The 27,228-nt window shown below is 39.4% G+C and overlaps 2 protein-coding genes across 2 annotated transcripts in view; one reads left to right on the top strand and one right to left on the bottom strand.

Moving 5' to 3' along the window:
- The window catches only part of pip4k2aa (phosphatidylinositol-5-phosphate 4-kinase, type II, alpha a), a 30,831-nt gene extending 14,402 nt beyond the window's left edge, over positions 1-16,429 (top strand). Inside the window, exons 3-10 of the mRNA XM_042399273.1 lie at positions 53-149; positions 1,849-2,001; positions 3,315-3,461; positions 3,555-3,593; positions 11,045-11,158; positions 11,437-11,677; positions 11,826-11,929; positions 12,038-16,429. Of these exons, the coding sequence (XP_042255207.1) occupies positions 53-149; positions 1,849-2,001; positions 3,315-3,461; positions 3,555-3,593; positions 11,045-11,158; positions 11,437-11,677; positions 11,826-11,929; positions 12,038-12,118 (976 nt within the window). The 3' untranslated portion in view covers positions 12,119-16,429. The remainder of the gene's footprint in view (positions 1-52; positions 150-1,848; positions 2,002-3,314; positions 3,462-3,554; positions 3,594-11,044; positions 11,159-11,436; positions 11,678-11,825; positions 11,930-12,037) is intronic.
- Positions 16,430-19,207: 2,778 nt separating this feature from the next.
- Positions 19,208-25,133, bottom strand: spag6 (sperm associated antigen 6). Its single transcript, XM_042399547.1, has 11 exons — positions 24,908-25,133; positions 24,727-24,822; positions 24,476-24,642; positions 22,620-22,803; positions 22,203-22,408; positions 20,939-21,112; positions 20,695-20,847; positions 20,358-20,549; positions 20,093-20,209; positions 19,797-19,942; positions 19,208-19,362 (listed from the first exon to the last, which is right to left on the bottom strand). The coding sequence occupies exons 1-11, from the start codon at positions 24,930-24,932 to the stop codon at positions 19,299-19,301; spliced, it is 1,524 nt and encodes a 507-aa protein (XP_042255481.1). The 5' UTR covers positions 24,933-25,133; the 3' UTR covers positions 19,208-19,298.
- Between the last annotated feature and the right edge of the window lie 2,095 nt (positions 25,134-27,228).

Here is a 27,228-nt window from a genome sequence, read left to right as displayed (position 1 = left end):
TCATACTTCTTTGAATTATTGCATTTTGTAACCATGTCACTTGTGTTTTCAGGGAGAACATGCCCAGCCATTTCAAGTTCAAGGAGTACTGCCCTCTCGTGTTTCGAAACCTCAGAGAGAGATTTGGTATCGATGACCAGGAGTTCTTGGTATGAAAAGCTACTGTACATTCACAAGTGACAGACAAGCCTGGCAGCATTACTAACACTTCTGGGTCAAATATCAAGTTTCTTTTGTCATCTTTTTAGTACTAGATTGGTGTGAGTTGCCACATAAGAGAGTGCCAGTCCCTCTAGACAATCACCTGATTTTTACAGGCAATACATTATCATTAAATGCATCAGAATCTCATCTCATAAACTAAACTATCTGGTGCTTCAAGCACACGGAAATTAATACTTCTAACTATTCCAAAACACATTTGATCATACTTTTAACTACTTAACTTTTGCTCTATTGCACTTTTTCCTTTCCCTCTTTTGTTTCAGCCCACTTCTTGTCTTCCTTTATTTTCCACTCTTTCCTAGTAAATCCCCATTCCCAGTGCAGGCAGTGAGTTGGCAGTATTTGGAGGTCATTGTGTCCCAGCTCAGTGCAGCTGTCCTTCTCACATGTTTACATTAGGGTTCGGCTGGCTGCAGTTAGTGGGCAGTTGGGGGTGTTAAGACACTGGCCAGTGCAAAGGAATGTCGTGATATTCTCAACATTAAACTACTTTCCTTCATAAGGCACAAGTCACACTGTGGTCAAAAAGGTTTATTGGTTTGTCCATATTTCCTTTTTGCCGTTGCTCTTAAACCAGCCTGTTGGCATTATTTCTAATTACATTATTACACAATATTCCTCATTACAGCCAATTGGTACCACCAGCTGCAAGCCTGCTCTTTTGATGACATGCAGCAGTAACCGTTAGTTTTAATGAGGAATGCTAGCAGCATTGAATTAAGTTTTTGGGAGGGTAACTGAAGTGCAAACAGATTAACTTTTTTCCCCACATTATGATAAAAGCATATTGGGGAAAATGACTAACTAATTCAAACAAAAACATTAGGATATCACTTTGAAAGCTTTTCATCTCTGCCAGCCTCAGGCGAAGGGCCTCTTAAACATTTTCAGCCTGTGATACAAACCACTTCACTGTCCTCATACGGTAGTCCGTGCTTTTTAGGAACGTCAGCATACAAAACTGCAACTCATTTTCTGTCTAAGCACAAGAAAAAATGCTGCATAGCGGTTGTTACATGTGCCTCAAAGCGTAGTCCTCACTTTGCAATACAAGCAAAAGATGCTAAGAGTTGAAGAGAGGAGAGGGAAGTGAGGGCAGAGGACATCAGGAATTCTTGGAGAATGAGGCATTGAGCCAGGGGTGTTGGATCATGTTACTTTTGAGCTCCAAAGTCTGGACAGCAGCTGTTTGTGTCTGTGTGTAGGTTTGGACAGGCAGCAGACGTGGGGTCAGATCCCCACATGTTTAGACTGATGAGTGGAAGGTCAGACAACAAGAGGATACACGCAGGGGATGCTGTATTGTGGGCTTCATGAAATACACTGAAAGAGCATTCAACCAAATGTTTTTAACTGCCAGCTATTTTAACATAAGAGGCCAATTTGGGTTGTGACTCATAGTTAAATGAGCTCTTTGCTAAAAAGTTTTTTGTATTTAGTGACACAGACCACTCAAGAAAGTAAAATATGAGTAATAAGTATATCTTAGATCTCTGAAGGCAGTGCAAATAATGTATGAGCAATGGTTGTCAAAACACCAAGGAGACAAACTGTCTGTATCTCAGTGTGTACATCCTGATGAAGATGATAAGTATTTTTCCGTTCCATTTTTGCTCTTCGCAGAACTCTCTGACACGTAGTGCTCCCTTGAACAGCGAGGCCCAGGGACGAAGCGGGGCCCGCTTCCACACCTCTTACGACAAACGCTATGTCATCAAGACCATCAGCAGCGAGGATGTGGCAGAGATGCATAACATTCTAAAGAAGTACCATCAGGTGATATTACCATAATATACGTTATAAAGATGCAAGCCATGACAGTGTGTCCTTGGTAGAAACAAAATACCTCAGGGACAGCATTTTGAAACTGAAACAAAGAGAACTTCAGAAACATTTTCATTCTTTGTTTTTCTGATGGTGCTCTTATACAATGGGACTTCAGTATAAACACACAATCACAATTTAAATATTCATCTGTCTACCTGCATCACAAACTTACACAGCATACACAAGCACAATATTGTATATTATTCAGTCAATCTACTGTGGCTGTATCTCTTTGAAACACTTAGCACCATGACCTAAAGAGGATAGGGTTGGAGTTGATGGTAAATATTAAAGGACCAGTTCACAATTTTTCAAGTCTGTCTAAAAACAACAGTCAGGAGCCCAAATGAACATTGAAAAAGGTTTTCCTTGCCATAATCATTTCCTCCTGTTCATATGGCCATTAGAAGATCCCTTCATAATGCATTTTCGATGTGTGATGGGGGCCAAAATCCACAGTCCTCCTTCTGTACAAAAATTTATTTAAAAGTTACTCTGAAGCTAATATGAAGCTTCAGTCATAGTCAAATCAAGTCGACATCTTTCAATGTTACAGTCTTTTTAGTGCCAAAGTCCCTCTTTTTGTTACTATACTTCCACTATAGCTCAACAGGGAAACACTGTGTGAGGAAACACAAAGAGGGAGTTTGTTACTAAAAAGACTGTAAATGTGGCAGATATCCACTTGATATGACTAACTCAGACTGCTGAAGCCTCATGTAAGCTTCACATCAACCTTTAAATGCATTTTTGCACAGAATGACTGAGTGGACTCACTGTGGATTTTGGCCTCCATCACTTACATTGAAAGCACATTTGAAGGGGATCTTTTAATAGCCAGTATGAACAGGAGGAATGATTACAGTGAGGAAAACCTATTTCACTGTTCATATACACACCTGACTATTATTTTAAGACAGACTTAAAAAATTGTGAACTTGTCCTCTAAGTCAAGCATTTCTCAGATTTGTGCCAGGTGGCATAATTTCAACATTAATGATGCCATATAAAAACTTGCACTGAAGCTTTTGGTTCTTAATTGGTCAGTAAATTAAAAGAATTGTCAGGATTCATATGATCCAGAACCACTGTAGCCCTTATGGCCTTCCTTTCCATTTATCCTACACTTGATAACAGAGCAACAGTAAGTCAAATCTTCTATCTTACATCTTACATTCTGGCTCCCTTCTAATGCAGGCAGTAAGCATCCATTGTGAGTATAAAAGGCGCATTAATTAAAATTCCTTGCTCTCTTTTGGTAGTTCATTGTGGAGTGCCATGGCAACACTCTGCTGCCTCAGTTTCTGGGGATGTACCGGCTCACCGTGGATGGAGATGCAACTTACATGATTGTTACACGCAATGTTTTCTCCCACCGCCTTTCCGTCTATAAAAAATATGATCTCAAGGTAAGAGGGGAGAGAAAAGCAAAAGCCAGTGCTACTAGTAACAATTGGGTTATAGAGAGTGATTTTCTTTCTCTCTTTTTTTTTTTTTCTTAGGGTTCCACTGTGGCAAGAGAGGCCAGCGACAAGGAGAAGGTACAGTCATCTGTCATGAGCAATTGTTCACTATTATACACCCCCCCACACACCTTTAAACTCGGCACAGTCAGGATCTCTTAACCTATACTGTATATTATTATTATTGTTGTTGCCTGTTTAAAGCATCAATACTTTTCAATAAAAGAATAAACTCAAAGTGTTTACAAAGCAAAGTAAACAAAGGTTTTAAACCAGCACAACAAGAGTTAGAAATGTGATAAATTTACAAACGGAACTAAACTTCCAACATGTTTTTAAAGCATTTCTGGAATATTTTAGGCGTTCGTTCCTTGTATGTCTCTCAGAACCGACCGACTGATGCGCCATAAATGTATCAATCCACACTGACAACCTATTTTTCCATGTCAATATGCAAACCGCTTTGTTATTCTCTAAGTTTAATTTTTTCCCCTCTTGTGCGCTAAATTAAGTAAAATCCCACTTTCTATATGCTGTGGAGGAAATAAAGCAAATAAATCAATAAACAATGCCAAAATGTCTTTCTATATAACCTTTCATGGAGCTTACATGAACATTTTTATACAAATATACCAAAAATCAATTGTGGAACAATTTACCTTTTATTTAATTGAAACACTGATGTCCTTTATTTAAAAATGTGTTCATGATTCTGTTTAAACTCCATTAAAAGCCATGGAGACAATGAGAATGAGAGAGAGAACAATCTGTGTTTCCAGTGGTTTCAATAACCAACACAGCTTCAAACAATTTCAAGCTTACTGTCATCACCCAAAGGCCCAACTAACACAACTTTTGTGTCTTATTTTGTTTCCCTTTGGGTGACTATGACAATAGCAAATATTCATCTCCTTCAATTAGCACCTACTCCATCACCCCATCCCCTTTCCAGCCCCTGCACGCTATTTATGTCTCTTTATTTGCTTCATCCCCTCTAACCTCGCTTCTGCTGTTCCACCAGTTCCCCTGCTTGCTGTCTGTGTGTGAAAAATTGAGGGTTGTGTGTGTCTGGGTATGTGTTTAGTTTCGAGTTCTATTCAATCAGATGTTGATTTTGAATAGTCCTGTTTTCCATATACATGTTTGTCCGTCTGGGTGGTGTGTGTGTGTGTGTGTGTCTGTCTGAGCAGTGTATATGAGCAAGATGTTTTGTGTCTTTGATGTTGATGAAAATGTTGTTGTTTGTTGTGAGAGACTGGCTGTTTTCAGTCTTTGGCTCTTGGCTGCTCGGACAAAGTCACGTGTAAAAACTGAAATCGTGGAGGCCCTGATGGTTCATTGTGTAACATTTTATTAGCTTAAAATTAGAATGGATATTTTACCAGGCGTAAACAATATCCTCTTTTAGCTACAAGGCTTTGACCTTTCGAATGATGGAAGCTGCAGACAGCGTCCCTGAACACTGTGACTTTGGGGTGCTGTTGGTTTGACCTGTCAGCTCAGCAACATTGGAAGGGGATGAATTGCTTGTCCACGGTGACTTTTTTTTTTTTTTTTTTTTTGCATGTGTCCAAATATAAGTGTTTGTTGGTTTGTCTGAAGGTAAAAACGCTTTATATATGAGTGTCACAATTGGGAGGCGGAGGGGTGTGAACTTTCCACCGGCTTTTACTGAGGCTTAACCGTGGGGCACCATGCAGTGAGGCACGGAAGACTTAAGGGAATCCCTGAACTAAATATAGCCTAGTGTAAATAGAAGAAGAAACAAAACATCGGGGTTAAAACTGATGAGTGGAAAAACAAAGCAGCTGAGGATTTAACACACACGTGAGCCAACTTTGTGACCTGTTTTTGTCTGTAGCTCAGCTGTGTGTGAAACACCATTTACAGGCTAGCAGTAGAGATTAACAAGCCATAGGACAACCTTTTAACATAAATGAAGATATTATTTTCCTACACTGACTACTACTGACTCTTAACTCACAAAGTAGTACAAGTTATTGCTGTAAGTCTTTGAGGAATTTTGTGATTGTTCTACCTTTAGTGAAATGTAGCTAATAAGCATTATACATTAATTGCCACTTTACTTACATGAATGCCGAATACAGTACTCCACATACTTTTGAATGTGCATACATGTTTACACCCAACTCACAACAGATCTCAAAGATACAACTAGAGCTCAGATCAAAGACAAGGATCTGACAAAGACATGATGGTCTCTCCACATGAAACACCCTCCTACAAACAGACAAAAAAGAAAGACATGCTTAACTTACCTGCAGTTACCCACTAAAAGTGCTCGTGGCTTTGAATGAATGCGCTGCCTTCAGACGATTCTTCACTAGTTTAAGTCTAGACTCAGACTGGACTTCATGGCTCTTGACTCAGAGCCATGAAAGTACGAACACTCACACACACTGCAGTTGCCTATGAAAATGAGGAAAAGGGATGCATCATGCCAAGTGAAAGAAGAAGATCGTGTGTTTTGTTCAGAAGGTACAGTGTGTGTAAAAAATTGCTTCACACACACACAAACAACAAGCATGGCAGGGTTCTCTCCTGACTGCATGACCGTCTCCCTTTCATGCATGCATCTGCATGGTATATAATGTTTTTTCTGCATCTTTTTTGAAGTTACATTATTTCTAACACATTCCAATGTGTATGAACACCAGCCCCCATTCTGTTGCACATTGTGGACATGTTCTGTTCTACCCACATATGACATGTATTTTTCTTTTGACGTAAAATAAATTTTGCGGTTCCTTTAGCTGCTGTCTCAGGGTTTTGGCTGTCACACAGCAGCAATTGGCTTACTGACACAATTTACATACAGCAGTTTATCTAGGAGGTAGTCTGTGGGTTTACCAGATAATTTTTTAATCCTCAAATTATTTAAACCAGAGCCCAAACTAGTTTAATTTGGTCCATGACCCACAATATATCAAACACTGGTGTGGGTGAATCGTGCCATCACAGTTTGTGCTAAGTGGCCTGGAAAATATAGAGGTTGTGCTTGTATGTTATGAAATAGCTACTGGTCCTTGGTTTGTGGAGTACCACTTGTGTCTGCACCAGGTTTCTGCTCGGTAGCGCTCTGCTACAGTTGTTTGTTGTTTTTTGTTTACTCTCCTCTTTCTCTTCACACCAGCACCGACTGGTATCTCCGCTGGGGGCACATGGCTTTAATGTGCCTGTATGACTGTGTTTGAACTGCCTTGATATTGGTTTGGTAGCCCCTACAAGAGTAATGGTAAACCCTTAAAAATAATACCGTGTTGGCAGGATGCAGGTTCACAGAATACAAATTAGTTTATAGTCCTTGCTCTGCGTAGTCCCAGAGTAGCTCTGCCAGGCTGCTCCCCTTCTTTATCAGACGTGTAAGTGTCAGGAACCTCGCCCAACAAAATTAACACCAGTGCATACAGAACAGTCATGTATATATTAAATATAACTCTTAAATTTTGATGTTTAGGAATCATTTTTAAGGAAAGATTCTAAAATCCAATTAATGAATGAAACTAATAATATGGAAATAGTATTACTGCAAAAATCCTTACACTTCATGGGATGGAGCTGTTGGGACACTGATGTACACTTTCTTGGCCCAGCCATCATGACATCTGTAAACATCTTGACTGGTCAAAAGGATCTTTCGCGTTGATGCCCTTTCCAACCCTCTACCAATTTGAAAAACCAATTGTGTTCTGTTACATTTTAAACACTTTGCCTTTACTTCCAACTTCCTTCCTCCCTTCCTCTCTCCTTTCTTCTCTCCTTTCCTCCACCCCTACCGTCCCTCCCTCGCTCCCCCTTTTCTAGCAGCCGCCCCCACCAGAGGATGTGCCCCCGCGGCCCAAATCTGGTAACGTTCAGCAAAGGCTGCAAACACTGCGGATTGCCACGCGCTTTTACTGCGCCATGAAACACGTAAGAGATGTAAGAGAACCAGGGCTCATATACCAGGCATGATCTATTTAACCAATCTTATTTTATTGTTATTTTTTTTGTACGGCCAAGCATTTTCTTTTTCTCGTCTCCTCCAGGCTGATACACTGTTATTTAAAGGCCATATTTTGCACACTTGTCATCCATTTAAAGTCACTGTATGCTCAACTTGTCAGCAAGTCCAGTTTTAGTTTTGCCAGACAGTTCATTTTTGTTGCCACCATTCACTCAACGGCACCAACATGTGTTTGAAACACTGGAGAGCAAGAGGTGGAAGAGTAAGGCGACAGCTTGAATGGGAAGGACCAACTATGTGGTCAGAATGACAGCAGTAAACAGTGATTGAAAGAGCAATTAAATACAAAGACATTACATTGCAGGAAAGATGATGTATTTTAGACGGAGAACTTGCTTTGTTTGCATTTTTATTCCCAATTAAAGACAGAAATTGTCAGGCAGAGTCACAATATTCTTAGTTACACAAAATTTTACAATGTTTCTGTTCACAAATTGATGAGCAGACAGTGTTAACTGACCTGTGTAGACTTACCACTGCCAGGAATAAAAACTGAAGAGTACACATTTTGATTTGTCATCTAAACTAGTCAAGCATATGATGCATAAAACCTGTAACTTAAAAGCATTACAGTGCAGATGAGATTTCCTGACTCTGTGTTCTGCACCCCCACTGCTGCCAAAACACTTTGTTTTGTGAAATAACATTTATCTGGCAGTCGATGAGTAGTTGCCTTAGTTAAAAGCTCATGTAAGCGATGAGTCAGTTGTAAGGCTTTATTTATTTATTTATTTATTTATTTATTTATTTATTTAAAGCTGTACAGTATGCGCCGGATGTCTGCCCAAAGGCAGTGTGACTCTGGTTAGTATTCTTTATGTCCATAAGCTTCTGAGATAAGAAGTATTTTGTAAGCAGTTGGTATTGTTGGCATCCCCGGGTGAGTATGGCAATTATTCTGCCTCAGTTTGTTTCTAATTTTGGGGGATACTGACTGTTGTTTCCGAAAAATTGTCCAGCACACGACTGCCAACTGAATGTTCAAGTTCAAGGAAACAGAAAAAAAAAAGAACTATTTGAATCACATTTTATTTATTTTTTATGCCCACTCACCAGTAATACTCTTGAACTCTTCTGTTTTCAAGAGAAAGTCGTACTCTTACACACCCAAACAGTTAATTATCCATAAATAATATACACTGTGTGCTCACATTTAATAATTCTGACTAAACACATGAAGTGCTTGATTCATGTCACCCTGCATGTTGAAGTGGTTGATATGAATCAGCTTAGTTTGCTAGTAACTTATCAAAGTATTGCATCACAATTCCACATAAATAAGAAGTTAAGAGACAATCACTGTTTTTTTATGAATAGTAATAAACAGTTCAGACGAATTCTGCTATGATGTGTTACAGCCACAGCTTATACTTTATGAATTACATATCACTGATGTTGAACCTGCTAGTTTGATATTATCCCCACCTGTCAACATCAGTAGGCATACCATCAGTGAGCATACCACAGATCCCACAGAAAGGCATTGTTGTCCTGAGAGAGCAAGACACCTGTATGTTGTCTAAGGCCAAGATTAATTTTCCAACCAACTGAGAAATTCACCTGTCACACAGCTTCACAAAGCTCATCAACAACCCACCTTTTCCTCCTGCCTCTAATATATCCTACTGTGTTTCTACTTACTACCTCAGTGTAGTGCACCACTTAAGAGTCAGTCATTTCAATGCAGTCGGTATAACAGAGAAACTCAACGACAGGTCAACTGAATCCTATGCGTGCCTGAAAGAAAGCAGAAGATGTCATGAACCGGTTTGAAAGGCTGAGAATGGAAGGCAGGGAAATAAAGACAGATAAAAATGGATGCGTAGTAAAAGTTGAAAGGCTTGACGAGGCTGCAGAATGCTCTCAGGTTGTCCACTCTGCAGTCAGCTTTACGTTTCGTCCACATTTACCTTTCTGTCGCATCTATATCCAGTCGACCCAGTTGTACATCTCATTTATTGCAAATTGGAGGTCTATGTCTGTATGTATATGTGCTCAAATGTCCTATTTTGTGAGATGTATTCGTGTTCTGTGTAAAGGTGTATTCTGTATGTGTATGTATGTGTCAGTGTGTGTCGTCCGAGCTCATTTCTACAGCTACAAAGTGCTGTTATGTGTTGCTGCTCTTCTCCTGCTGCCATAGAAACACTGTAGTAGCTAAACTGCTGCTGCTGCTGCCCTGTTACTTCATTTCCTGCTCTCTTTTTTCCTCAGTGACTCAGAATTAGGCCCCGTCTCTCCTCACATAGCACTTCTTCCCCCTACAGGCTGCTGGCAGTCTTGCAGCAGCCTGGTTTAGAAGAGCATTCATCCCAGTTGACAGACACTTAAATAGGAAACTCCTTCATTATGCTTGTACGCTGAAGAGTGGGAATCCGTCGCAAAGATGCGTTTGCTTTAGAGAGTTTATATTACATGCAAAAACAACTTGGGTTCTGAAAAGCATCTCACAAGTTGGTTTAATCTCCCTCAAGCAGGAAATATTCTATTATCATACTGACGAGAACCGATGCTTTTCAGAGTCCATCCCAGTGCCAACGAGGACGTTTCATGGCTTCGAGTTAAACGTCCTCTTTCTCATGACACAAAGTGTACTGATCTAACAGATGCTTTTTTTAAAAAAAATGGTCTAAGCTTCTGTGTACAGAAAAACACAGAAAAGATATGAGCTTGATAATAATGCATCAGCTGGATCTGTACCCTGCTGTCAGCATGCTGCATGTACTGTATTACACAGTCAAATCATATAGCTTGAAAGGAGGTAAGCCTTGGTTTGTACAGACTGCCTGTACACAGTTGCCAACTCCTTTTAGCAGTAATGTGTATATATATATATATATATATATATTTATATAGTATTTGGCTGAATCTGAGACAGGCTTATCTAACAAACCACAGGTTCAAAGCCTCATTTATGTCTGTGGGGTGTTTCAACATGCAGGATTGTCTTCTCAGGGAGATACATTTAAAAAGCCTGTTGATGACTAATTTCTAAGATTAGAAATCAATCTCTGTCATGCATTTTGAAATACACCTTGATTCTGATAGTTGAACAAGACAACTAGTTCTATTTAATCACATCTACAGTATATTAGATTGTTAATGTTTTTAATTATTCTGGGGAAAAAGGATGAAGAACCCTGATGCTGGTGTTGCTGTTTTTAGTTAATGTTATGTTGCTACTGCAGTATTTGACCCTAATACCAAATGTCCCAAACTATAAATAAATATATTGAAACTGTGATTTCAATTAGTTCAAAAGAAATAAGAAATGTGTATATATATGTAGTGTTTTTAATGTTTTACATGTGAGTGGTTGAACTGATATTTATGTACACGCTCTCATCCTCTTAAAGGAAGAGTGACACTTGATTTAAGCACCAGAATTCTGTCACATTTTTTCCCAGGTCCGCTGCGTCTTTCAGGTTTGAACTGTCTTGTCTTGTTTTATGCTTTTTGACTGTTGTTTATCTGGTTGCTAATCTCCAATACTAATGGGCAGGCCAAGGAGCTGCCCACCTACAAGGACAATGACTTCATCAATGATGGGCAGAAGATCTACATTGACGACGAAAACAAGAAAATGTTCCTGGAGAAGCTTAGGAAAGATGTAGAGGTATGTATTCGACATAAGATATGATCAAAAATGTAGGCTTTATGTTTGATCACCGTAAAGAGTTCAACACTAACATCATTAATATTTTTTTATGGGTTTGATTTACAGTTTAGCAATCCATAGTGCACTCATGGTGGTGTCAGTAGCTTTTGATGAAGATGTAGGTTTTCCCTCCATCCTACTCTTTCCTCCCTCCCTCCTCAAACCCTCGTGCCTCTCCCATCTTCACGCTCGCCTCCCATTCTTACTACTCGCCTAACTTCTCCCACCGTTCTCAGTTCCTGGCGCAGCTGAAGCTCATGGACTACAGTCTGCTGGTGGGGATCCACGATGTGGAGCGAGCAGAGCAGGAAGAGGTAGAGAGCGAGGACAATGAGGCGGAAGAAGAGGGCGAGAGTGACGGAGGGGGCGTCGGGACCCCCCCTGACAGTCCTAGCAACACCCTGGACAGCAGCAAGCCTCTGTCACCCGGAGAATTTGATCCTACCATTGACGTCTACGCCATCAAAAGCAATGAAAGTGAGTGTCCAGCTGCAGCCATTGTATTGTGAGGGTTGTATTCAACAGCTACATAATAAATGCAGTACTAAGAGCTCCCCCTGCTGGGCTTTTATTGTACTTGTCAGACTTGCTGCTTTAAAAAGAGTGCGTTGGTTTTGAACTACAGGTGCTCCCAGGAAGGAGGTTTACTTCATGGCCGTCATAGACATCCTGCAGCATTACGATGCCAAGAAGAAAGCCGCCCACGCTGCCAAGACTGTCAAACACGGGGTATGAAGCCGCTATATTTCAAACAGTAATGCGAATAAATAAAAATACTGATGAGAACAAAACTGAATCACAAGGCAAATACATAGTCATCTCTGTTTCTCTCCGCAGGCCGGAGCTGAAATCTCCACAGTGAACCCAGAGCAGTACTCCAAGAGGTTTTACGATTTCATCACCACTATCCTGTCATAGCCCCCAGGAACAACAGGAGGCACAGAGGCACATGGGAAAGGGAGGGCAAGCGGGGAGTAGGGTGGAGAAGATACGTGATGGAGAGAAAAAGAAAAAAAAAAAAAAAAAACATCGAGAGGCTGAATTAAAAAGGTGCTGTGATGGCTTCGTATCACTCTCTCCCTCATGCGTTCTCCTCATCCCTCCCTGTTTGTTCCTCTTTCTCTTTCAGCGGGGTGCCACGCTCTGCAGCTAAAAACAAAAAACAAAAAAAAAAAAACCATCATTCGTTTACATTTAACCTCTCCTCTGTTGAGTTGTGTTCATGTGTTACATTGGATGATAAGGGTGTTGAAAGCAAGTGTCCAATTCATTGCGTTTTTTTTTTGTTTTTTTTTTAATATGATTTGTTTTTGTCTGTATGGTTGTTTATGTGGAAATATGGCTTTTTTTTATTGCCTCTAACACAACATACAACACCCTGCATTGTTCAAGTTGATGTTTGTGTACGTCTTTCATTAATGATGTTCAGGGGGAGGTTGGGGAAGATATGTTGTGGTATAAGTGTGAGAGGTCAAGGGGACGGCTGAGCGGGACGTAAAGAGGAAGTTTATGTTGAGCCTCGCCTAATGCAATTGCTTAATGTCAGGGAGTAGGAAGCAGTCTTCCAATAGGCCAACAGCCAGACCCCCCACCCCCCTCCCCACCCCACACAAATGCTATACAAGTCCTCAGCCAAACAAATCTTCCCACTCGGGCTCCTCCTCCATCACTCACCCTTCAGACCATTCCCCTTCTTCCCATGTTCTTCATGTACAGTGAATGGCTTGAGCTTCTGGGTCATCCTCTTGCCACACATTTCTCATCAGCTGAGATGAGTTCACTTGTTGCGGTAAATTATAACGCTTGTTTAGGGGCACTAGTTGCACCTCTGTGTCGCTCAGTGCTTTGTTGTGATACACAGTGATTTAAGAGTGATTAAGGGAAGCAAGGAGAAGAAGAGGGATTCAAGTGCACAATTTCTCTTTGGTGTCATTTACTTGCATTCATTCTGAATAATTTGGGCATTGTTATGTAGTCTGGTTTCTGTTCCTGTGGCAGGGAATGACCTCAAAAAGTCTTGTGCGGCTGTAGTGATTCAGAGTAAAAGTCACTCCTTGTTATATCTTTGTTTAGATTGAAACATCAGCAGCCCTTAAGTTTCTGTTGCCATCAGCACCTTATGAGTAAAATCAAAAATGTTGCACTTTTATTTGTCGTTCGAGGTTAGGAGCTCTTGTTCTGTTACATGCGCTGCAACAAAGAGGAAAAGGAGCTTGGCTCTCTTAGAATTGAATCTTAGATGCCTGATCTTAAATCCCGTCTCCTCCACCGTTCTTAACCTGTGAGCACTTCTTACAGATCCGCAGGGATTGGATGGGAAGAATTTACTGCAATATTTGAGCAGGAAAGCAGACGAGTTCTGTTTACAGGGCTTTCTTTCGTAAACTAACCTTTTTCCAATCCTTTTTAGAAGTGCGCCACGGCAGGGGGGCTGTGGTGGATTTTGGGAGCAGGCGACAGCGTGGCCGTGCTTGTGCGTTCAGGGCAGACGGAAGGCAGTTTACCTCCAGCATCGTACCAGCACACACCCAACGCCGGGTGTGTGTGTCAGTGTTCAAAAGTTGTAAAAAGGGGGAAAGGAAAGGGGAGGAGGGAGGTTGGGAAGAGTAGCTACAGATGTAAAGATACATGTTGTAAGTCATTTAGTAACATCAACAGCATCGTTCTCTTCTCTAACCTCAGCTGTGAGTCTGTTATTCATCGTTGTTTGTGTTGTTGTTTTTTTAAAGGTGGTTTATCTGTGTTTGAATCTGGCGGTTTTATGAATTGATGTGGTAATATTTTTTTTTTGTTTGTTTCTGTTTGAGATTTTTTTTTTTGTTGTTTTGGTTTTTTTGTATATTTTGCACAAGAGGAAAGGAACCAAATGTTACGAATACGACCCCAATTAGTTGATACGGTCTTAACAAGGGAAATGCAATATACTTGTATGTAAGTGCGAAACGTTGTTGTGCGTGTGATGTTGTGTATCACTTCTGGATAACCAACTAAAACAAGTAAAGTCGTCCTCCTTGACTATTCTTACCCATGCAAAAAGCTTCCATCACAATATGTTTGTGTAGATATCATAGATTATATTCACATTTATATTTTTACATTGGATTTTAGTCATGAGATATAGCTGTATTTAAAAAAAAAAAAAAGGAGCCACCCTTGGGAGTGAATGATGGTGCTGTGGTAAATGAAGAATGATACTGCTTGAATTTATACAATGCTTACTATAGGTGTACTTAAGTCAAAAGTCATAAAAAAAAAAAAAAACTTGCATGTCACAGGAATTCCTTTCCCCTCTCTAGTCGGTGTTGTTCAGGTTCTCTTTGTGTCCCCACACTTTAACCAGATTTGTGAGCTGTTCAGCGTAATAGTCCCTACCATGCTTTAAATAAGTGTTTTCATTGTATACACTGTGCAAGATGTGTGCCTTTATACTCCGAAATTATTTAATTTTTATATTTTGTAATCTTTTTTTTTTAAAACAAAGGTAAAAGGTTATTTTAATAATAGGGTGTTTACTTTGACATGCATTATTCCCGACTTTATTTTCAACCCTTCGTCCACTCCAGCGCCTCTGTATTTAGACTCGTTCATGTTATCCAGTCAGTTCAATGTTAAACCATTCTAATGATTGTGTTTTAACCAATAAAAAAAAAAAAAGGTGAATAGCTGTGTTAAATTTCCAGATGGTGGATCGCTTCCGATTCTGTAGATTCAAATCCATCATTCTGATTATTCAGTGTGTACGGGCGACCCTTACCCTCCTCCTCCTCAGAGCGAGGGCGGCGTCTGTGCTCATGTTACTCCCTTGTTCAGTCACGCTGGTCCTGCCTTTTTTTTAAAAGAATGTGTGTGTGTGGATGTGCAATCGTGGAGTGTGTGTGTGTGTGTGTATGTGTGTGTGTGTGTCGTGATTGTATTTTGTTGTGTTCGTCCTCGCTAACTGACCCCCACCTCAGGAGACTGTCATCTTCATCACATTTACCCACTAACCACAGATGCAGTCACATTTCAGGATTTTTTTTTTTTTTTTTAATATGTATTTTTTTTTAATGTTTGTCCAAGATTTCACTTACTCCTGTTCATTTCTGACACAGATTTCTGTTCTTGTGCTTCACATCTTTTAAAGTTCTCCCATCAGCCTGCTTGTTATCAGGGAGGTTATCAGCTGATAGTTCATCCTGAGTCAGTGGTTCGTTGATATTTCTGTGTTCTTTCTCTATAAATGGGCTGTTTTGTTTCTGTTGTCACATATAGCTCATACTGTACATAGGTTGCTCAGTTTGGCCCTGCAGGCTTCCGTGTAGTCAGACTTAAGCAAGTGTAGAAAACAGAGCAGTGCATGCTGGGAGAGTGAGTTTTTTTTTGTTTTGTTTTTTGTTTTGTTTTTTTGTTTTGTTTTGAGGAATATTAACTCTGGATGTCGTGTTAGGAAGGTGTAATGGCAGACTTAAACAGATGCAAATTAAACACATATGCCCTGCTGCTGTACCTTGAAATTAATCCTTGCTTCATCCACCAGTCAACCTGCTGCACCATTAACTTGCCAAAAGCGTCTTTCAGCAGTCAAAACCTCCCCACATGAGCTTGAAGAACATTGTGTATCATATAATGTGTCTGTTTGTTTGAACTCAATTTGTTGTTTTGTTTTGTTTTTTTTTTTTTGAGTTTTTTTCGACGTTTACTGGGAGAGAGCGAGGTGCATCATTCATATGTGAACTTGTCCAAAGTTATGGGGAAACAGCCCTGTGTTCATGTGGTTTATCAAGTGTTAAGGGAAAATTAAATTGCAAATGTAAATGAGCAGAGGCCAGGCAAATCTGCAGAGCTTGGAAAATGTCCTTTTTTTTTCTTTTAGGCCTTATGATCTAAAATCAACAAATCTTTGAGGAGAAAGTGGTCAAAACTAATCGAATCTGTAGAGTTTGCATGCAAATGTCAAAATAAAAGGCCAGGAAAAAAAACAACCTTGCAGATTGTGCTTCGGTCTCTCAACAGCCCCGAGTACTTATAGCAGTGGTTATAGCATTACTGTGTGTGTATGTGTGAATGTGTGTGTTTATTGCTGTTCGACAATGGTCGGTGAGAGTTCCCTTTCAGTGGCACAGAGGCCAAAATGATGTTGTATGTTTATTGTTCTTCACATTTAATGATGATGATGATGATGATAATAATACACTCCATTCCATAAGCGTTCACTCAAACCAATTAAAGCACTTGTTCTGCTTAACTCAAGTCTACCTTGAATGGTTTGTTTTTTTGTTCCATATTTATTTCTTCTCTTTTTTTTTAAGAAAAAAAAACCCGTTTTGTTTTATATATAATCCTGTTTCTCTATATTTGAGCTGACATGTCGCACAGACGTCTTTCATGAAGATAAGAACTGACATCCAAAACGCAACAACACGAACAGTTCAAGAAAAGGAGCTTTGCAGAATTTAATTGTCAGTTTCTTTTGTTTCTGTTTAGAAAACTAGAGCGATACTGGGATTATGTTTTTTTTAGATTATTATCCTCATAGTTAGCCTGCTGTTGCCTCTGTTGTGATTAAATGCAATTTTATCTACATTAGAACTAATAACTGAATTAAAGTTTATAAAAATAAATACAGAAAAAGCCTGAAAGATGACGAACGATAACGAAATACGTCAGTGTTGAGAAAAAAAAAACGCTTTCTGTCTTTTCCTTACTTTTCTTTTGTATTTTATTTTTTATTTATTTATTTACTTATTTGACGAGCTCATGGATAATGATAGAACAAAAAAAGAGTGGTGCAAACGAGGCCTGTAGCAGTCATGATCACCACAAGAGGAGCCACGCTCACAGGCAGATATGCAGATTTGCATCCACACTGGATTATAGCTGCGTAAAAAAGGAGCATAAATCGTAATTCGTTACCGCCATTGTAATCGCCAGAATCATTTTACTTTGCTTTATGTGCAAACTGGAATTTTGCAATAAAAAAAAAGATCATAATAATTAGAATGTGGCGACATGATAATAACAACCAGATGGATAATTGAATGTGATCATTGGGAGGCGAACAGTAAAATGCTGTTTCTGCATCAGGATAACAAACACGTTTAATTTAAAATGTGAAGGAGAGTTTGGAGAAGGAAAAACGTTAAATGTTAGAATAATGTCATGTTTTCTACTCAAAGTGACTGAATACCAAATAGCTCATATGTCCCTTCAAATGTCATGAATATGAATGATTAAAGCTCCATAGAAACTCTTCATTGACAGTATTTTCAAATATTTGGAATATTTTCTTTAGCTTGTCTCATTTCGAGTAAAGACATCTTTCATCAATTTGTAATTACTCAAACTCACTGGAAATGTCAAATTCAGTCAAACTGCATCAGCTCAGTTCAACAGAAAAATGCTTTAATGTTATATTCAGGATAACACTGCTGACAAGTAATGATTTTTTTTTTCTTAAAATATTCTGGCTACACTTTTACATCAGTATTTCCCCAAATTATTTTCCCCAATTTGAGCTCAATGATGTTTAAACTATTGTGTGTACAACATGTTTTTCACCATTCAGGAGAAATTCAACCAGCAGCTGATCTGTAAAGTCTGAGTTGCTTTTAGATTATTTCTCATCGCCAGTACGCACGAAAATTCACTGTTTGAACATTTTAGTTATTTTGGAATAATCCCAATTTTTATCAGTCTATTAAGCTATAGCCTAATAATATTTTTGTATTTAATGAATGCATTGCGTGTCTTAATATTTGGATTTTATTCAATGTTCACACATTGTCTACATTAGAATAGAGTTCATTTTCCTTGTTTTGCAGCAGACTCTATTTTACACAGACAAATAAGGAAAAACAAGATTATGTTCCATCCTGTTTTGCTTTGTTTATGAGTTTAATATTAAATGTATATCATTTTTAATTTATTATATACCTGAATAAAGGTAGCAATTATTGGCTATATAGGTTATTTGTTTATAATGATACAATCTCTGTATTTATTGATTTAATTAGTCAGGAGAGTTTCAAAAGGAGCCGCCCAGTTTTTGTAAAACCTGTTTAGTTCGCTATGAATAAATTTAAAGTTGAAAGTGTACAACCTGCACAATATAACTATACTAAAATAAAATTTTAAAAAATGGTGAATATAAACTCCGATTTTTAGAGAGGAGGAGCTGGCGGCAGCTGCAGCAGCAACACGTTCAGATCTCCCTGCGGTAAGAGAGGCGGAGGCTGCAGCGAGCAGAGACAACCCAGCAGACAATAAACAAAGAGAGGCTCGCCATGTGCGCTGCAGCTGCTGCACGCACGTACACACACGATCACTCACACACATACACACACACACACATACACAATCACACACACACAAAGCTGAGCCGCAGTGAGGGGTCATGGCCGCCAGGGGGCACTCTGACCCCTGCAACCACAGCTGAGGCAGAGAGATTCATTACATCAGGTATTTGTTTTTTTTCCTTCGTTATAAAAATGGAAACCCGAGCGATGTAAAATAAAATAAACATCTCAAATCACGTTTTATAGAAGAGCTGTCTGTTTTCCGACACGTGTACGGGCTGGAAATGCCTATTTGTGAGTTACAGTGTAGTCTTCTGGTAAAGGAAGCTGGTTTTAAACAAGTGGACACAGGTTCAAATCCATGTGTCAGCAAGCATCCAGCCTGCTGACGTGTCTCTGAGCAACACACTAACCGCCTACCACCTTCAGAGCTGCTGCTCTGTCACTGAATCTGACCTTTGACCTCTTAATGACACCAGATTCAGTGACATAAGAGTGCAGATTGATTAGATAATAAGGTTGTTCCTCTCCTCACCTCCAGCAGAGGAGTGGGATATAATTTACAGGCGACATTTAATCAAGATGCTGTCCTTTATTATATCTTTTACACAACATATAGAGACCCTACTGCCATATACAGTGCAGTATATATCCTACTCTGCTCTAATACAAGCTGCACATTCAGTTACTACTAACATGCATTTAAAGGTGGAAAAAAAGCTGAGCACAAACAAAAGATGAAAAACACTTTACTGTCAAAGCATATATATATACGTTACATCTTCATATTAATATTGCAACAGGGTGTGTGGTGTGAGCTGGTGTCAGGCTGGCTGGTAGTTCTCCAACCGCTCCAACAAGATGTCTGAGTAGCCAGGAGAGTAGTACCTGGAACAACACACACACACACACACACACACACACACACACACACATACTGTAAATACCTTCCACTGAAGGATAATGGTGGAAAGGACAAGAGAGCCTTGAAATAGTGCTGAACTCTGCTTTTTGAATTGTTCTGTTTGCTGGCTTTATTCTTATGTGACCTTTATTATTAATGATCCTGTGGTATTCTTGGACATTTTGCTGAATTTCATTTAGGGTTCTTTTATTAAATGCTACGAAAAAGCAGAGGTTTTAGCTGGCAGTGATAGGAGAGAGAAAAACCAACGTGCACACAGCTGTGTAATGATGTCTGTCTGTACAGTCATGTGATGTGATCAGTCATTCCTTGATTACTGTTTACGTACCCCACACACAGGGTTCAGATGTCAAATAAAGCATGTGTTTAAGCGTGTGTGTTTGCGTGGGCAGGATACCTGACTATCTCTTCAGGGAAACAGCTGTTGATAGAGTTGATGTACTCCTGCAGAGGGGTGCCGGGCTCAGCCTTGATCTCCTGCACTTTCTTTAGTCCCCCGCTGGTCACAAACAGACGGCGAGCCTTGCTGTCATGAGGCAGCACCTTGGAGAGAAGAGGAGGGGAGAGAGAGGAGAGAAACTTTCCTGATCTGAACCATCAAAACTGGAAAAAACTAACATGTTTAACATGTTTTTTGTTTTTTTTTTAAAAAGCAGACTTCAGGATTGTGATGCTGGTCATAGAGTCGCTCACCTTGCTGAACTGACAGACAACGTGTTTGAGGATGTTGCTGGGAGCGTCGTAGAGGAGGGGCTCCAGAGCAGGCACGTAGGTACACTTCTGCAAGATGTTCTTCAGAGCCTTCTTACTCTGAAAAGAAGACACAAGAGGAATGAAACACACTGGTTTTATGCTTCTAAAATAAATGACAAATTCTCTTTATCTTTGTGGCTCAAAAGAGTTTGTTTGGCTTTGATTTCTGTTGTGACACAAAATGTATTTCAGCACTTCAGCTCACTTTGGTCTGCAGGTCCTCTGAGCTGCTGGCGTCCATGTAGAGCTGCAGCAGCTTGGGAAGCAGGTTGGCTGTGGCCACAGCCTTGGCGTGCTCAGGCGTGTGATGGCCTATCTGGCCGATGGACCAGGCTGTGGCCGCCTTGATGTGATGCTCAGCCTCCTCTGACAGACACAGGCCCAGCTGGGGCACCCCCTGCAGGACAGGAGGGTACACAGCACATCAGGAGGTTGAGTTAATGTGACCTACATACAGGACCTGAAGGAATGTCTCTGGTCGGAGTGGTGGGTTTAGCTGTTAACAACCGCACACACACACACACGCACACATACACACACACCTTGGAGAGAATAACAGCCATGGCAAGGCTCTCACTGTGAGCTGCCACGTATCCCAGCATCATGATCCCCGGCAGGCGCAGGTTTCCATGGCAATCACCCAGATAGTCGATCACTGCTGCCATGCCGCCACAATTCACAATCACTTGGGACAGCTGGAAACACACACAGACATGTTACCGCGTGTGTATGTGTGTGTGTGATAATCCATAATTGTGCATACGAGTGTGAGTCTGTGCAGTATACCTCTGGTGTGTGTTTGACCACCTCCCTCATCAGGGTGGTGACGTTTTTCCTGACGTACTCATCCGGGTCTCTGAGGCACGCCACTGCAGCGGGGAAGATCTCAGCCTCTATCACCATCTCTGCCAGGCTGACTGAGTGCTTGCTGATCTGGCTGAGGGCCGAGAACACCTGCCTCTGATTGGAGAACAACATTTCTAAAATGACTGCATTGTGTTTTTTACATTTCTAAACCACAGCTGGTACTTTTGCCGGCTGGGTTTGGATTGTACATTATTAAATATGATTGAATTTGCTGTCTTTGTAAATGCTTCTAAAGTTACAAAATCTACCAGTAATCATTGTGTATATTTACCATTTAAACTGCCTGCCACAAAACTTCATTTTCTTAAAGAAATTTAAAGAATTTTTTTCAAGGATGGATGCAACATTTTCTTCAAATTTCACAACTTTTCAAGGTTTTTTGAAGACTGATGGAAACTTGAGATTTTGTAGCTTGCAGGATCTAAAAAATGTCAACACAATGGCATATTTTAGATGCATCACTATTCTACCATCTTGGTGTGCCTTAAAACACTAACACACAATCTATCATTTTTAACTAGATTTGTAATTTGTACCCAATTTAACTAAAAACACTAAAGAAAATTTACACTTGATAATTTTATAATTTACCTTAAATAGAAAATCACCTTATATATACAGTATAAACATATACTGAAAAATTTTCTTGTTCATGTCCATGAATATTTTCAACTGTTAAGTGTATTCCCAATAAAATTATGTTATAAAAATGATGTTATAAAACTTTAATTTAATTTGTTTAATTTGTTTTCTTCCCAACAAACTACTCACAAATTGCAATGTTTTACATGTAATTCAGACAAGGCTTGTTTAAAAGCTGAATGAGGGGGAACTTCAGCAGGAAGAATAAATGGCTGCAGAACAATAAGAAGAGATAGATTCCAAATTTGATGTAAAATCCCTGAAGGAAAAAAAAGATTTTTTTTGGTTGGGATCTAATTTTTAAAAATAGAAACAGCTCCACAAATCTGCTGTTAATATAATGCTTGGATAATTAAATCATAAATACATGTGATTTTGAAAGAAAAGCATTTGTTTTGTTATTGTTAAAAACCCTCCTTGATCTTCAATAATCATTCTTTTTACTGAGGTTACATGAATATTTAGGATGCATGCCTTAGTTATTTTTCTCAGGCTTTTTTTCATTTCAGCAGCTGTCAGGCTGTCCTTTGACTGGCCTTACCTTGAGTTTAGCATCTGGATTGAGGATCATCTGTGCCAGATGTGCGATGGCACCGGTTTCAACCACAGTCTGGGCCAGCTCTGGTGTGTGTTTGGCGATGTCACTGAGAGTGGAGGCTGCGATGCGTTTGAGAGCCATCTCAGGCTCCAGAAGACACAACACCAGCAGGGGGACGGCGCCTGCATCCACCACCGACTGTGACAACACTGCATAGTGACAAGAAGAGGTGGAAAACATGAAACACACATATATAAAAGATATGCAAATGCTAGAGTATAAATGAAAGAGAAGTGTGTGCCCTTTTAAATGTTTTATTCACAGCGCTGTATGGATGATGCTTATAAATCTTATCATGCCATTAAATTTCTCTCCAATCTAAATGACAGAAATCAGAGCATGTCAGTGTGTGCTCCTTACGTGCATTGTGTCGTGCGATGTAGCCCAGAGCCCAGGCGGCAGCCTCCTTCACCCCGGGGTCAAACTCCTCCAGGCAGAGAACCAGGGCGTCCACCCCCCCTCTAGCCACCACTGCCTGGGACAGCTCAGGGGAGTGTTTGGCCACTGCACGAAGCACAAACGCTGCTGCCTTCTTATAGAACCTCTGCACACAAAAACACAGATATACACATGATTAAATGAGATGAAATAACAACTGAGTTTAAATTGAAACCAGGTTTTTATCATTGAGAGATATAAACTAGTTAGGTTGTTTAGTTATTTGATGATAACCCTGCTATGCAAATGCTGCAATGAAATGATCAAGATTTTCTTTTTGTTTCTTTCTTAAACTTTTCTCTTTTTAAAACAAATTAATTATTTAAACATCTCATGTATTTAACACCCATGTTTTGTTGACATTGCCTTTAATTTCTGATTGTTTCACCCACATAATGCTGTATGTGTATTAGAGTGATAATGAATGTAAAATCAAATATTTTTCTTTTCTTCTGACCTTATCAAGCCCACAAAATAGAAAAGTAGCTACTGATGCCATGACTGTCTTATCTTATCTTATCTTATTGTTCCACAAACTGGTGTTTCACATTTCAGAACAGTGACAAAACACAGAAATGAATATGAAGTGTTGTTATTACACCAAATAAATAAATATGTTTCTGTATATAAGCTGTACATATACAAATGCATATTCCTTCTGTATGCCAAAAATATAATTCACAGACAAAAATATATATGCTGTCCTGCATGTTGATGTAACTCATGTTTGTGGTCCATTACAGCCCAGAAAACTGTCACAATCATGGTTATAATCATTAATCTCAGGTTGATAGAACAGTAGCCACTGTGATTTTGTCTACAGGTTTCAGTGGTAGTAAAATAAAATAAATTTGGACATCAAACACTGAATTCTTGTCATATTTGAAATAAAAATGTATTAAATTTGAACTGAATAGTGTTATTAAAGATGCCCTCCAGACATGTTTTAAGACATATAAAAATACTCTGCTTTGGATAATAATTTATGTCTGATATATTTTTCTGCAAAAAAAAAAGTTTAATTACCTAGTTAAAAATTCTTAAAATTACATCTACTCCTTCTACTCCATTAAAAAACCAGAATCTATGAATATATAAATATATTTAATTTCTAATGTTTTCCTGCTGGACACAAGATGTCTCCTGCTTCACTGTAAAACCCATTTTTCAGTGTTTGTGCACTGGAGGCTTCAAGTTTCCAAATCACACTTGTGTAAGTTGAATATTGGACCAGGATCTGCTTCCAAAATAGTTGTGATGTCACAAATCGTGCTTGTAGGCCCGCCCCTTTTACTTCAATTTTCACATTCAACTTTCTACTTTCAGTGGATGAATGTGAAAACAGCCTTCTAGTATCAAACTGCACATACATCATTCTGCACAGTGAAGCTCAAACATCCAACTGAAGGAACAAGAAGAAAAATATATTTTTGAGTAGTGGGGGGACTTTAAGATATGAGACTGAAAGGTCCCCTAATAACAAACCCCACTGCCCTTCATTCTGAGCCTCTGAGTGGGCTAAGAGAGCCAAAGAAAAGAGAAAACAAAGGCCTGGTTGCTCTCATGGTAAAGGGCTCTTAGCTTCTGAAGTAGCCCCCAGGCGAACTGCCAAGTTAGCCCAAAACACACTCTCACATTCAGGGGGCTGACCCTGAGGTCCTGCAGGGTGACAGCCTCTGTCTGTCTTTTTCCTCTCTCTCTCTCTCTCTCTTTCACACACACACACCAGCCTCCAAAGACTGACAGTATAGTCACTTTCCAGAGGATGAGATACTGACATTCTGCGAGGCCAGAGAGTGGATCAGCTGGGGCAGGATGTCCTCCTTCACCACAGCCTCGGCCAGGTCGTCACTGTGGTCTGCCAGGCGGCCAAGAGCCAGAGCTGCCGTCTGCTGGATGCTGGGAACAACATCCAACATCAAGGGACGCAGCATGGACATCACACCTGCAGGAGAGGAGAGGAGAGGAATAAACTCTGGAGATATGAGTTTAATATAACATAGTTAATGGTTATTGTCTGGTTTCTTACCCGCATTTTGAAGGATTTCTATGTTTTGTGGCCTGGCTGCCAGATCAGCAACAGTTTGCACGAACTGCATCCTCGATTTTTGATACTGCTCAAAAGCTGCAGAGCACAAACAGACAGAAAGACAGCGTGGATAACAAGCTGAATCTACTTTTTATGAATCAAAACAACTCATGAATCTCACCTTGAATGATCTGCCGTTGACTCATTGTTACACTGCTGGAAAATTGACTCTTGAATATTTATTTTTCCCTCGTTAATTATCTTCGTCCTCCCAAAAAAACAGTTTGAAGTTATGACAGGATTTAGTGTACTGTTGCTCCTGGCCGTCTCCAGGTTTGGGTTAAGCTAGGTAGTTAGTGTTGTTAAGTGTTGCCGTGGCAACGCACAGGAAGCAGAACGCTCTGTCGCGCCTGCCTCGCCGAAGATCGTCTCCTCTAAAGATGACTCACTCTCGGATTTTGCGCGCACATCGCAGACGCTCGTGGTCCCCGGAAAAATGTTCAGTGTGAGAGCTCTGTAGGCTTCCTCATTTTAACAGTTCGCGCCGTCTTTTGTTCCCGCTAAAAAAAACAGACAACTTGCCAGACTTTCACAACATGATTATTCAACACGATTCAAAAGAAAGCAGAACTCGGGCATCTTCTTGTCTAATAAAGTTACGAACTTGATCTCAGTCAGCACTGAGCGGCGCTGCATCCTTCATACTGAAAAAGATTTTTTCCTTTTTTTTCTAGTTTTGCTTGCTTTGCCTGCTCAAGGAGTTTGTCCTGAAATGACCTGCCTGCCTGCCTGCCTGGGTTAGTTCCTCTTGTTGTTTTCCCAAAGCTCGGCCCTGTTTAAAATGAGTGATAGCCCACATAATCTTTATTAGGAAGGAAACGTGGTCGTTCCAATCATTCAGCCTATCTCCTTTTTCTCATTTTGTAGCCTACTGTATTGTAAGACACAGCTACATCTGTGCTACCACTGCAAACAGAGAATACAATGTAATTATAAAGCCTATATCTGCCAATGGCAATAAAAACGTATAAATAAAAATAAGTGAAGTTCGGCACAGGGCCATAACATGACATCATTTTGATCATGTTACCATACAGCTGACTGGCCATGGTGACTAATTTAAGTGCAAGAGTCGGCTGCTGATTTCATTTTTCAAAGCCTTTTAAATTGGCTACAATTTAGGTTTCTATATCAGGAAAAAGAAATTTAAAATGTATCTCCTTCAGAAGAAATATTAATCCCAACATCAAATAAGTCTTTCCTGTGTAAACGGAAAGTCTTTCTTGCCAAATGCAATTAGATTGTTATGATTTCACAAGAATCCAGACCTTCTCCATTTTTATTTTATTTAGTGTTTTTTGGGGGGTTTTTTAACCGTATTTGTGTGTTTTTAAAATCATGTTGTTTGTTGATACTGTGCTCCAGCTGTTTGTCCTAATCAATAGTTTTAACGTTATTTGGTTGAACCGAAGATAATTTCTAATTGGATCATTAATCAGATTTTATGTTTGTTTTTTAACTAAATGTAAATGCGGAATGTTGTTGGTTTCGTTTTAGGTCAATTTCTTTTCTGTCTGTCTTTTTTTTTTTTTTTTTTTACCGGAGAGATAATTGACACATTCAAATTAATTGATTGTCATCCAATTAAGTCTTGGAGAACAGTATTTGTTCCCCATCTGTTTCAAATCCGAAAAGGGAATATTTCCCTTGTATTACTTGATGCTTCTGTGTTGTGAGGTAATGAAGCTGAGCCTGTAAAGCCCTGATGTAAAATAAAAATTAAGCCCTTATCAGCTGTTCTCTGCAGTGAGATTAAAGCTCTGTGTGAACATTTACTAATTCAGGCTGAATCTGCTTTTACTGGAGAGCTAAATTTGAAATAAAAAAAATCGCCTAGATGAGTGGTTTCAACATCAAAAATGTGTGCATTTTTTATTTTCTTAATTAATTAAATATCCAATTTACAAAAAAAAAATTGAAATATAAATTTTAAAAAAATGAAAATGTAATTATGAAAATTTAACTTAGGCTACTCAACATCCAAAATAATCATAAAAATGTCTAAAAATATACAGTTTTACAGATCAAATGCCAGCATTAGTAGAGAAGGAAAATGACACTGAGATTTATTTATGAAATAAAAATATGAATAATCTGTTTTTGCCTCAAACAAATTAAAGTTTTTACTTGTTTTGTTTGTATTTTGTATCGACACAGTGCGTTTCAATGCAGTGAAATATAATTACTCATGTGATAAATCATTAGTACAAAAGAAAGATTAAAAAGCCTTCTATCTGAACTGAATGTATTCAGAAACATGACGTGATCACGGGTCCTGGCTGCTCACAGCTGGCCTCCTTAACTGAGTTATCTTCATCACCGATGACTCACACTGACATCTGGCTCTTTGCGCCTCATTTCAATTTAGCTTCATTTGATTATTCAGCTCAGTTCACGCCGATCTTCTTCCACCACAAAAAAAGGGGAAAAAAACTGCTCCCA

Source organism: Thunnus maccoyii, chromosome 21 (assembly GCF_910596095.1).
Source record: "Thunnus maccoyii chromosome 21, fThuMac1.1, whole genome shotgun sequence".
Taxonomy (NCBI): Eukaryota; Metazoa; Chordata; class Actinopteri; order Scombriformes; family Scombridae; genus Thunnus; species Thunnus maccoyii.
Note: the sequence above shows the minus strand (reverse complement) of the source record. Positions and strands in the feature narration are given on the sequence as shown.